This window comes from Ammodytes marinus (assembly GCF_949987685.1).
Source record: "Ammodytes marinus genome assembly, chromosome: 7".
In the NCBI taxonomy this organism is placed as follows: Eukaryota; Metazoa; Chordata; class Actinopteri; order Uranoscopiformes; family Ammodytidae; genus Ammodytes; species Ammodytes marinus.
The window spans coordinates 1,629,411-1,642,208 of record NC_137211.1 but is presented as its reverse complement, the minus strand read 5'-3'; the positions used below and the strand labels follow the sequence as shown (position 1 = coordinate 1,642,208).

Here is a 12,798-nt window from a genome sequence, read left to right as displayed (position 1 = left end):
AGGTGGTAGAGCGGGTCGGCCGATGATCAAAGGGTTGGAGGTTCGATCCCCGCCCTGCCACCTGTGTCACAGTTGTTGTGTCCTTGGGCAAGACACTTCACCCACCTTGCCTCGTGTGAATGTCGATAGTTAGCCTGCTATCGGTGTATGAATGTGTGTGAATGGTAACGTGGGAAAGGAAAACAGGTCTCCCTTGCAAAAGAGTCTTCGGTCTCAATGGGATTTACCTGTAGAAATAAAGTTAAAGAAAAAAAAAAAAAAAAAAAAAACGGGCTCCAACCTCATTTTACTAAAACCAGACGTCCTGGGGAAATGCACCTGTTGGAAGACCAAGAAGAAGAAGAAGTACTATAGAATAAATAACTAAATACATCTTCACCTCATCACTTGATATTGTGGAAAGACTTGAGGCAGTGGTGGATGATGCCATCTTTAGTAACTATAGCTTCTTGTCCTTGAAGGCCACCGTAGCTTCTGTCAATTCCGTTAGCAAGGGAGCGTTGACATCTAGAATCTCACTAATAGATGCGCTAAATACTCCAATATTACACACTGTACCTTTGGTATCCCATTATCACTTACCCTCTCTCTCTCACTCCCTGTAATCCCCCGTCAGTCAATGACACGTTATAAATGAGGCAATGACAAACACAATTGATGGTATTTCACACACACACACACACACACACACACACACACACACACACACACACACACACACACACACACACACACACACACACACACACACACACAGACACACACACACACACACACACACACACACACACATTTAGACAGAGTGATATTTCCTCTCTCTGTGTACCGATAGATTCTGTGGGATTACCCAGGAGCCTTCAGCTTGTCCATGAAGCTATTTTTACACTCATGTGCTTTGGCTGCAACTCCACACAGACAGGAGAACATCCACATCCACACACACACACACACACACACATACACACACACACACACACACACACACACACACACACACACACACACACACACACACACACACACACACACACACACATGCAGACAGAACATCTAGTCCTGTGCTGTCTCCACCTCTGACCGGTTGCCTTTTTAAAGGAAATTCAGATCGGCTGTTGCTCTATGCTTTAAAGGATTTCCAAAAAATATTACATAAGTGTAGCGGACGGAGGCAGCTAAAATACACACCCGGTATCTTGAAAGAGGTCATTTTTTCTCCTGAGGCTGTCAGAGCTAACAGAGAGAATCCTTCCCTCTGGCGCCCAAACCAACTGCTGCTCAAATGGTGGTTAAAGATCAATTCTGGGTCTCGTACGATTTTTGACATGATGTCTCGTTAACCTTTAGATTCCGTTGTCTTTGCCCCTTGCCTCGAGATCAGTAAAATGATGGGTTGAAAAGGGAACTGTAGCTTTGTGCCAGGTTTCTTTAGGAACATTACAAACGACGCACTTTGTCACATGGATTTGACATAAACCATGACATAAATGGCCTAAAAATCTAACTTTGGTCCTTTTTTTATACTCGAAAAAGGTCTTCCCGGAAAATATAGTCATGTGCACTGCGCAGTAGTATAGAAAAATAAGCGTAACACATTTCAGATGCATCGAGAATCGTTGCGAAATCGAGTGGTGATTCCACAAAGACTCCTCTAGTATTGTCTTTGCTTATGGCTACAACATCCCAACACAGCAGAGAGACTTACAGAGACTCACAGGCTCATGTTCGGCCCCGGCTGTAAATCCTGGAGCAATTTTAAGAAACATAATAATACCTTTAAGATGTGTCTTTATGTTGGTGAATGGTTGACATGCCAGAAGCTTGTGTCTGTGTGTTGAAGCTTAAACAGTATTTAGTTGGAATGACATCGCTCAAAGAGACACATTGGCTTCATGATTATTTGTAACAGTAAATGACTGTTAGTTTACTTTAACCTTATTAACGAAGAAGCAATTGTATAGGTGGTAGGATGGCCAAGAGTAAAGAGGGGACCACTAGTAACAATGAGGTCTCTGGTTCCTCCCAGTAACCATGAGGTCTCTGGTTCCTCCTCCCAGTAACCATGAGGTCTCTGGTTCCTCTTCCCAGTAACCATGAGGTCTCTGGTTCCTCCCAGTAACCATGAGGTCTCTGGTTCCTCCTCCCAGTAACCATGAGGTCTCTGGTTCCTCCCAGTAACCATGAGGTCTCTGGTTCCTCTTCCCAGTAACCATGAGGTCTCTGGTTCCTCCCAGTAACCATGAGGTCTCTGGTTCCTCCTCCCAGTAACCATGAGGTCTCTGGTTCCTCCCAGTAACCATGAGGTCTCTGGTTCCTCTTCCCAGTAACCATAAGGTATCTGGTTCCTCCTCCCAGTAAACATGAGGTCTCTGGTTCCTCCCAGTAACCATGAGGTCTCTGGTTCCTCCCAGTAACCATGAGGTCTCTAGTAAAACTAGTGGTGGCTGCTATTACATCTATGGTGCCCACCATCTCTACCATTGTGTCCTTGAGCAAGGAACTTAATCCAAGGGCGCTACACTATGGCTGACCCAATGTGAGGACCCCCTCCGAAGTGGAAAACTTGAAAGGGGAAATGCAAAAGGACAAATTTCAATGTGCCCTGTGTACAATTGACTTAATTGACTTTATTAATTTGTCAAGTCACAATTGTAGAAATCTCAGCTAATCTTACCACTTTTTTGATGCTTAATTGTTGGGTAGTTTTATTGCAGTATACCACACTATAATACAATGAAGAACAATATAAAGACAACTCTTAATTCTTTATAGAAATAAAACTATTGAGAAAATATATAGCTATTTAGAGATTTTATTGAAATAGTTTTTTTGATTTTTTTTGTGGGAGGAAACAGGGACTCCCACGAACACACAGAGGAACATGAAATGCCCAGACACACAACTACTGAGCCCCTTTAGGGTCACGGTGGAAATAGTTTTTATAGCGTGCCCGGCGCCCGCACAGCATGTTTTTTTTAAGATTGTTTTTGGGCATTTTCAAGATTTATTAGATAGTACAGAGTTGAAATGGGGAGACAGAGAGAGAGAGAGGGGGGGGATGACCTGCAGTAAAGGTCCACGGGTCGGATTTGAACCCGCGACCACTGCAACGAAGGGCAGAGCCAATATGGAACGCGCTCTATCCAATATGTATTGCGTCCCCCTCGCAATATTCATATTGAGTCCCAGGTGTAGGTTTCAGTCCAACCAAGACCGGGCTGAAAGTTGTAGTGCGTTCTCCTTATTTTACCCGGTGTGTTATCTGAGTGGTCCTTAGTCTTGTGTTCCTTGGTCTTAAACAGTTTGAGAAACATTGCTGTAGACTGATTCAGCTGTAGGTGTGTTATTCCGTTGTCTGTGTGTGTCTCTGTGTGTCTGTAGCCGGGGTGCATACGCTTGCGGCGGTAGTGAGGCGTGAGACATTTCTTAAATCGCCCCCAGAGAGAAGGCTTCCTCATGGGCTCTCCCTCCCTGTCCTGGTTAAGCCCTTCTGGCTCTTCTATTGGCTCCTGGACATCCTCTGGTCGTCTCTTATTTGTCTCCTGAGATGAATTTGAGGACTCTTCATCTGACACGTTCTCCCAGTGTGGGAAAAGGAAGGGGTTGAAGTAAGTTTGTCCATCGTATGTCAGGACCTTATTTGGTCGTGGTTCATAGACCTCTCGTTTGGGCTTGAGGCTCCTCTCCTTTGTTGGCTTGTCCTGCTCTTGTGGCAGTTCTTCCCATTTCGGACAGAGAGAAGGTCTTGGGGGCTTGTGTGGTGGTTGTTGAGCCTCCTGTGTTGGTTTTTCAGGCTCTTGATCTTCAGCCTTGTGTGTGGGCTCTTCCACCTCCCCTTGTGGTGGGTTAAGGAGCTCCTCTGTAGGCTCCTGGACCTTCTCTGTTTGGTCCTCATTATCCTCTGGAGCATCTGAGACCGTGATGCCTCCAGAAGAGTTTTCTATCAGTTGGGACTCGGAGGCTTTTGTTTTGAGCTCGCACATTTCGAGCTTCATGGCTTCCACCTCGTCCTTCAAAGCCTGATTCCTTCTCCTCAGGTCTTCATTCTTAGCCACTAAGTTCCTGAAGGCCCTTCTCTGCTTGACGTTTATCTCCTCCATCTCCTGTATCTTCTCCATGAGGGCTTCATTTCCCTCTTTAGGCTTTTCCACCAGCTTCACGTCTTCAGCCTTTACCTCCATGATCTGCGGCTGACCTTGCTCCAGCTCTTTCTCGTGGCTGTCGGGCTCCACATGTTCAGGTCCAATGGAGGAAAGGCTCATAGTCAACTCTGTCTGGAGCTCCTGCACCTCCTCCTCCAGCTTCAGCCTCAGACTCTGCTCCTCCTTCAGTCTCTGCCCCACCGTCTGGAGCTCGGACCTGTAGATGGATATGACTTGTTCAGCCTCCATCCGCATCTCCCTCTCCTCCCCCAGTCTGGAATAAGCCGTTTGGAGGCTCTCAGTAAGACTCTCCACGATGGAGGCCTCATGAGGGAGCTCCATGCAGACACCCTCTCCATGTGTCTGGATGTCCCCCATGTGTTGGTGGATTATTTCCCCCAGCTGCCCCACCTCTTGGCTGGGAGTCTTGGCTTCAGGCTGGGTGGTGGTGTGGAGCTCCTGGTCCTCATTATTCATGCTTCTACTGCTGCCATCTTGGAACAGGCCGATGTAGCAAAGCTCCTTCCAGTTCTCTTCTGGAGGTCCCATCTCCAGTTCCACCATCAGGGCCCAGCTCATGGCACCGGATGGGGTCGATTCCTCTGTCGAATTCTTCTTCTGATCTTCCATTGCTGTTCTTAGATTATGATGCTCCAGATTATATTATAAAATATAAAATAATATAATCGCTCTTCGGTTGTTTGTTGAAAATAGTTTTTAGTCCTCAATGTCTCTGGAAAAATCGAGGTCCTGGTTCTGAAATGTTTGAAAGAGTCCTTAGTGAATTCTAGATCTATTTATTAACGTTTAACATTCTAAATTCCTCTGATCTCTTTGATGCCTTTTAGTGTGACATCATTCTACCTCCAGAGTTCCATTCTTTTAGTGTGACATCATTCTACCTCCCAGAGTTCCATTCTTTTAGTTTTTTCTATTTTCTTTTCAAATATGGTTAATCCCTTTGATCTTATTGAATGATTATCTGTGTTCCAAGTGTGAAAAATGGCCGCCCCACAATATCATTTGGATTTGCCGTGAATAAAACAAATCTAATGTTAAATGTTTACGTGTATCCACTTTATGTTTCTGTCATATGACCTTTTTTGATTGCACAGTTAGTTAGTTAGTTAGTAAGTTGGTGCCTGTACCGACTATAGCCTGTTCCTACCAGACCATCGTACTTCATTTAGCCTGGTCCTACCAGACCTTCGTACTTAATTTACCCTGGTCCTACCAGACCTTCGTACTTCATTTACCCTGGTCCTACCAGACCATCGTACTTCATTTCATTTGTACAGAAGGTCTGGAATCTCTCAATTGACAAACGCAAACTCACTTGAAGGCGGGTGTCTGTTGAAGTTTAAAAACTATTAGATCTGCCCCGTGCCACTCTGGATCTGCCAACCAATCGCATAAAGTTTTCTCCAAATGGAATCAAGTGAGTGAGTGTGCTACTACAGGGGAAACCAATTACATTGTCTTTTACTGATGGATTGAAGAATGGATATATTTATAGATGCCAGGTTTCTTTTCTTGTTGCGGTTAATGTCGGCCGAGCCCCTTTCGTGACCTTTCACTGCTGTATAAATAAGGGTTAAGACTTAGGATAAGACTTACTGGTACACTTTTACCTCTGCACACACGCACACACACACACACACACACACACACACACACACACACACACACACACACACACACACACACACACACACAAACACTCACAGAGACCCACACACACGCACATACACACACACACACGCACATACACACACACACACACACACACACGCACCCACACACACACACATGGACCCCAACGGAGACACACACACACGCACAAACACACACACACACACACAAACATACACACACACACACACACACACACACACACACACACACACACACACACACACACACACACACACACACACATTTCACCATAAGCCCCCTTACTCTCGTTTTGTTATTTTACTTTCTGGTTCCTCCCTCTGTCTCCTCCAGTTGATTCCTTTATAATCCAGGTTCACTTTGCATGAGGCCCAAATCCTCCTGACTCACTCTCCGCTAATAACACACACACACACACACACACACACACACACACACACACACACACACACACACACACACACACACACACTCAATAACACACACACACTCAATAACACACACACACACACACACAATAACACACACACACACACACACACACACACACACACACACACACACACACACACACACACAATAACACACACACAATAACACACACACACAATAACACACACACACTCACACGTAATAACACCCAGAGCTGCAGTTCACACACAAACACACATGGGCTCTTCAGTAACACTGCACCACTGACTGTACACCAGAATGTAACTACTATATTTTCTACTCAAATTCTGCCTTTTTGAGTGTGTGTGTGTGTGTGTGTGTGTGTGTGTGTGTGTGTGTGTGTGACTTAAACGTACTTTTACCTTACTTTTTATGCAACTTTATACTTCTACTCCACTGAAACTCACATTTTAATAGTGTACTTAAGTATGTAATCTTTTAATTTTTTCTTGTACCTATGGCCCTAAAATGCCATCATACTATTCCATGGCAGAGAAAGCAGGATTTCATTCATGCATGTTTTGTTTTATTGTGCAGCATCAGAGCCCCTATGTTAACATATTCCTGCAAATTCCTGCAGGTAAATCCCATTGAGACCGAAGACTCTTTTACAAGGGAGACCTGTTTTCCTTTCCCACGTTACCATTCACACACACATTCATACACCGATAGCAGCAGGCTAACTATCGACATTCACACGAGGCAAGGTGGGTGAAGTGTCTTGGACACAACAACCATGACAGAGGTGGCAGGGCGGGGATCGAACCTCCAACCCTTTGATCATCGGCCGACCCACTCTACCACCTGAGCCACAGTCGCCCCATTGAGATGTAGTGCATCTTATTGCTCTGGTGAAAAAAAATAGAGACATGTAGAAATAAACCTCAGTCTCATAGTTGTCTAGGAGAAGTAAATGAAACATTTTTGAGATCCCTTTTCTAATTTTCTTTTCCTCTGGGCAAGTTCTGAAATGTGTGATTCATTTCATGAATAAAGGCGTTTTAAAAACACAGCCCCCCCCCCCCCCCCTCCCATCTGATTTAGTCACAAAACGCTCCTTGTAAATCAAACACAGATTCCAGGAGGATTACTATGTCGCCGTATGATTTAACCTTGTAAGTTTGTCGTAAAATGTTATCTCTTGCTATTGTGTTCTCATTTACTGCCTTACTGGACTGAAATCCTATCACACACACACACACACACACACACACACACACACACACACACACACACACACAAGCAAACACACACACACACACCACTGTGCAAAGTGTTGATACGTATTTAAAGTGTATAAACCTCCCTACATAAGAGCCAGATTACATGTTCACGCACCCGTCATACCAACCAAAGCTCTCTCTTTCTGTCTCTCTCACTCTCTCTCTCACACACACACACACACACACACACACACACACACACACACACACACACACACACACACACACACACACAGAGTCCAGGGGGTGTGTCATAACAATGGGCCTATGCTGTAAACTTATTTTAGTTAACAACAGAGTGACGCCAGGGGGAACCTCAAGCTAGTCCCTTCAATCCCTTTGCTGTCAGTCACAATGACACTAAATCTACAGACGCACACACACACACACACGTCAACACACACACACACACACGTCAACACACACACACACGTCAACACACACTGTGTCTGGTAATCTGCCATGTTAGTCACACTGTACTATCTGTAGCACCATGTACAGTAGCAGTTGGAAGCAGTTGTAGTTCAAATTCAAGATCATTTGAAAGCCATAACATTTTGAAATTGTTGCGTTTCCTTGTGTTCTCACAGTGAGGCGAGACACTGCAGGAAAAAGCATGGTTTAAATTAGGAGATTTTGACTGTTTTGTTTATGATGCCGAAAATACATTTTTAATACCTGTACAAAGAATCTAGTAGATTTGTGTGTGTGTTGATGTATGTGTGCGTGTGTGTATTTGTTAGTGCGTGTGTTTTGCGAGTGTGTGTGCGCTTGTTGTGTGTCTGTGTGTTTGTATTTGTTAGTGCATGAGTGGTTGTGAGCGTCTGCATGTATCTCTGTGTGTCTGTGTACTTGCGCTTGTGTGTGTGTGTCTGTGTGTGTGTGTGTGTGTGTGTGTGTGTGTGTGTGTGTGTGTGTGTGTGTGGCCTCCAGTAGCTTTGTGGAGCTTTGTGTTGGAGCCTGTGTGGAATGCCTCTCCAGCTGTTCACTGCAGCAGCTGTTGCTCTTTGAGTTTCAGTCAATCACAAACACAGAGATGCTGTTATGTCATTTAAAAAAGACAGACGCTGTGTTGTAAAAGCCCTACTAACGTCCTCCCTCCTACATACTCAACATGTATATACTACATACTAAAAACCCTACTAACGTCCTCCCTCCTACATACTCAACATGTATATAGCCTACTACATACTGTCTACTTAACCATCCATTGTGTATGCGGGGTTCGTCGGACTGTTAACACTGAAGTATACAGAAGCAATAAGAATTTAAAAAAACGTCCATGTCGTTTGAAAAGACGCAATGCATTGTGGGGCGGTTGAGTAGGAAAAGTGACCTATCGATCCATACACAAAATCTTCCCTGAAGTTAGTACTCATCCGGGCATTTCTCGCCTACACAAAGTCACATACACAACCATAACATACTGAAATTGATGTCAAAATTAGTATAAGTAGGACGTTGTTAGGGCTTATAGTATAAGTAGGACGTTAGTAGGGCTTTTAGTATGAGTAGGACGTTAGTAGGGCTTTTAGTATGAGTAGGACGTTAGTAGGGCTTTTAGTATGAGTAGGACGTTAGTCGGGCTTTTAGTATGAGTAGGACGTTAGTAGGGCTTTTAGTACGAGTAGGACGTTAGTAGGGCTTTTAGTATGAGTAGGACGTTAGTAAGGCTTTTAGTATGAGTAGAATGATAGTAGGGCTTTTAGTATAATCCAACAAACCCAACAACAAATGGGAAAACACTCATTTTGTTCTTCATAGTATAAACTTTATTATCATAACATCATCCATCTCCCCCACTCTGAGTGAACACATCTCTCCTCTTTAAAAGATGCTACGAGGAACTTTCATTCTGTGTTCATTCTAGCGCCCCCCTTTGGACAAAAGCGGTAGTGTTTTTACCACGCCAGCTGTTGTTCCTGGGTGAGCGTATACCCATGACAAAGGCATTAAGAAAAACTATATAAAAATAGCATTCTTTGCACTGATAGTCTCGTTTGCTGTTACATGTAATTTCTGATCATCAGAGGAAAAATGAGACTGTTTCAGAAATATTTAAAAGTTCCTCATAGCACCTTTAAAAAAAATAAAAAAATTCTGTTAACAAACGTCTCAAAATCCAGTGTCTGTACTGAGCTAGTTACAGTGTTAAAAACAAACAGAAAGAAGTCTCTCCATAAATATATCACTGTTAATTCAACCATTATAATGTTTATCAATTAAATCATCATAAAACTAGTTATCATAAAACTACCATTCCCCAAAAATACACAATAAAAAACACACACAACTGGTTTCATCTGGTTATACATTCAAACATATTCTGATATCAGTAAATAAATGCACGTGTCAACCTATGTTAACATTTTCTTAACACAACCAAAGTTAATTGATGTCTTGTTATTCTGTGCACACACACACGAACAGACACACACGCACAAACGGACACACACGGACAAACACACACACACACATGCACAAACTGACGCACACACACACACACATTTTCTTTATGAACAGAGTGTGATATTAGGAAGTCTTTGATGCTTCCATCCGCTGGTGCTGATTTAGGTAATTATCTTTGTTTAATGAAAATCATTTTTTGATAATCTCATAACAAAACAATAAATGATTTAAAGGCAAAATATCCATCGGTCAGTTGGATTCTAACCCGGGTCTGCTGTGAAGAGGACTGAGGCTCTATGGAGGAGGTGGGGGGGTCTGCTGTGAAGAGGAATGAGACTCTATGTGGGGGGGGGGGGAGGGGTCTGCTGTGAAGAGGACTGAGACTCTATGGGGGGTTTGTGTGTGTCTGTACTATGTCTTGTATATCGGGCTGGATTCTAACCTGGGTCTGCTGTGAAGAGGAATGAGACTCTATGGGGGGGGGGGAGGGGTCTGCTGTGAAGAGGACTGAGCCTCTATGGGGGGGGGGTCTGCTGTGAAGAGGACTGAGCCTCTATTGGGGGGGGGGTCTGCTGTGAAGAGGACTGAGCCTCTATTGGGGGAGGGGTCTGCTGTGAAGAGGACTGAGACTCTATTGGGGGGGGCTGCTGTGAAGAGGACTGAGCCTCTATTGGGGGGGGGGGGTCTGCTGTGAAGAGGACTGAGCCTCTATTGGGGGGGGGGGGTCTGCTGTGAAGAGGACTGAGCCTCTATTGGGGGGGGGGGGTCTGCTGTGAAGAGGACTGAGCCTCTATGGGGGGTGTGTGTGTGTGTCTTCTATGTCTTGTACATCTGGTGGTTCCCCCCCGCGGCACTAGGAGCTCCGTTTGCTCCCGACTGCACGTCAGCGAAACCCATCCTCTGCCTCCTCTTCCTCTGCTCCGTCATCTGCACAACAAGTAAGATATGTTAAAGGAATACTTCACCCATACGGAACCGGCATTCTATCATAATAACATCACTATTATAATATAATGAATGAGGTTTTTCTTCCCTCAGTCTTCCCTCAGTCTTCCCTTGGCCCAGCTGTCCTGTTAATCCCAACCCTACATTTTCCCATGTGTGATGTCACACATGGGAAAATGTAGCAAAACATCCTAGGCTCTGTAACCGGGTATGTTACTAGCTAAGGTGGGCGCCTTTGTTGACATAACCTTTGTTTACATACCCAGGACTCCAGGTTTTGGATTAACACTGGATTTTTTTTCAGCGCACACAGTTTGACATTTTTTGATGTTAAAGTCATAGATTTACATGAAATTAACTCAGATAACACACACACACAGACACACAGACACACAGACACACACACACACACACACCCAGTACCTGTTCTTTGAGCTCGGTCAGCTGTGCGGTGAGCGTGATCACGACCTTCATAGTCGTTCCCAGTTTGTCCTGTAACATCCTCATCTCGTTCTGCTCCCCGTCACCCTCGGTTACCACCAGTGACATCGCCTGCATGCGCGGGAACCAGTCCAGGTTGTTGTTCTGGAAAAAATAACAAGTTTGTTTACATGTTAGTGTGAATGTCGATAGTTAGCCTGCTGCTATCGGTGTATGAATGTGTGTGTGAATGGTAACGTGGGAAAGGAAAACAGGTCTCCCTTGTAAAAGAGTCTTCGGACTCAATGGGATTTACCTGTATGAATAAAGGTTAAAAAAAAAAAAAAAGTTAGGAAGATTGTTTACTGTATTTTCCGCACTATAAGCCGCACTGGACTATAAGCCGCAGGTGTTTTAATGTTTTATTACCATATGTAAGAGTTCGTGCACAGAGGGGATTGTCGGGAAAGAGATGGCTGCTTGAGGAAGCTCCCATTTATTAACATTTCAACAAACAAGTTGCATATTTTGCATAACGTATTCAAGTGTTACCATTTAGTGCAATAGAGCTACAGAACATATAGGCCTACTGTGCTGTGTAATAACAGGGTCGAAAAATGGGGAAAAAGGCGTAGCTTATAGTCCGAAAATTAAGGTAGTTAGTTTTTTTATTTAATTTATTTCTTTATTTATCAATTTATTTATTTTTATGTTTTTTTTATTTTTATTTTTATTTTTTTTATTTTATTTATAATTTTTTTTCTTCAGTGTGAAAACAGAATACAAATAAAATAGTAAAATACATTTTTTCTTTTATTTATTTTTTTGTGAAAGTTAATGAACCCAAAAAAAAAATAGATAAAAAAAAACAGTCCAAGTTGTTCTGAAACAGAATCAGTTTGAGTTTGGCTTTTGTCCCAGCAGCAGAAGCCAAATTCAACGTTGAAAGTCATGAAGTGTGTGTCTGGCCATAACTGAGGTTAATAGAAATGAATACCTGAAATCCTAAATTATATGTATTTATCTCAATGATACAGAAAATAAAAAAATGTACTTTGATCATGCTAGTTACGTAGCTCTCCGGTGGTCAGAGGAAAAATTAAAGGTGCAGTGTGTAATATGACATCATCAAGTAAGTTCTAGAAAGTTCTAGACTGCAACGCTCCCTGGGTAACCCCAACCCTTTAGAATAATAACAGAAGCTACAGTGGCCTTCAAGGACAAGAACAATTCTAAATGTTAAACAATGCACCTGATGACATTCCAACTATGACACTTCCAAAATGGCGGTGACAAGGCGTTGGTCCAAAGTATGGAGAAATATGGACATATATGAGACCCTTTCTAAGGAAAAAAATTATAATTATAAAAAAAAAAATCAGCTATTATGCACTAAATTAAACATACTTATGGATATTATAATTATTTTCCACAAAATTTGCTAGGAAATAAAACCCAAAATTCTACACACTGCAGGTTTAAAATAAGGATTTTTGCTGATCAAAAACAAGTTAACCGAGGAATATCTGGAATAC

At 43.2% G+C, this 12,798-nt stretch overlaps 1 protein-coding gene across 1 annotated transcript in view; it reads right to left on the bottom strand.

Moving 5' to 3' along the window:
• Positions 1 to 10,507: 10,507 nt before the first annotated feature.
• itpr3 (inositol 1,4,5-trisphosphate receptor, type 3) overlaps positions 10,508 to 12,798 on the bottom strand; it is a 163,464-nt gene continuing 161,173 nt past the window's right edge. The window contains exons 56-57 of the mRNA XM_080031640.1: positions 11,267 to 11,428; positions 10,508 to 10,825 (exon numbers count right to left, since the gene is read on the bottom strand). Of these exons, the coding sequence (XP_079887766.1) occupies positions 10,715 to 10,825; positions 11,267 to 11,428 (273 nt within the window). The 3' untranslated portion in view covers positions 10,508 to 10,714. The remainder of the gene's footprint in view (positions 10,826 to 11,266; positions 11,429 to 12,798) is intronic.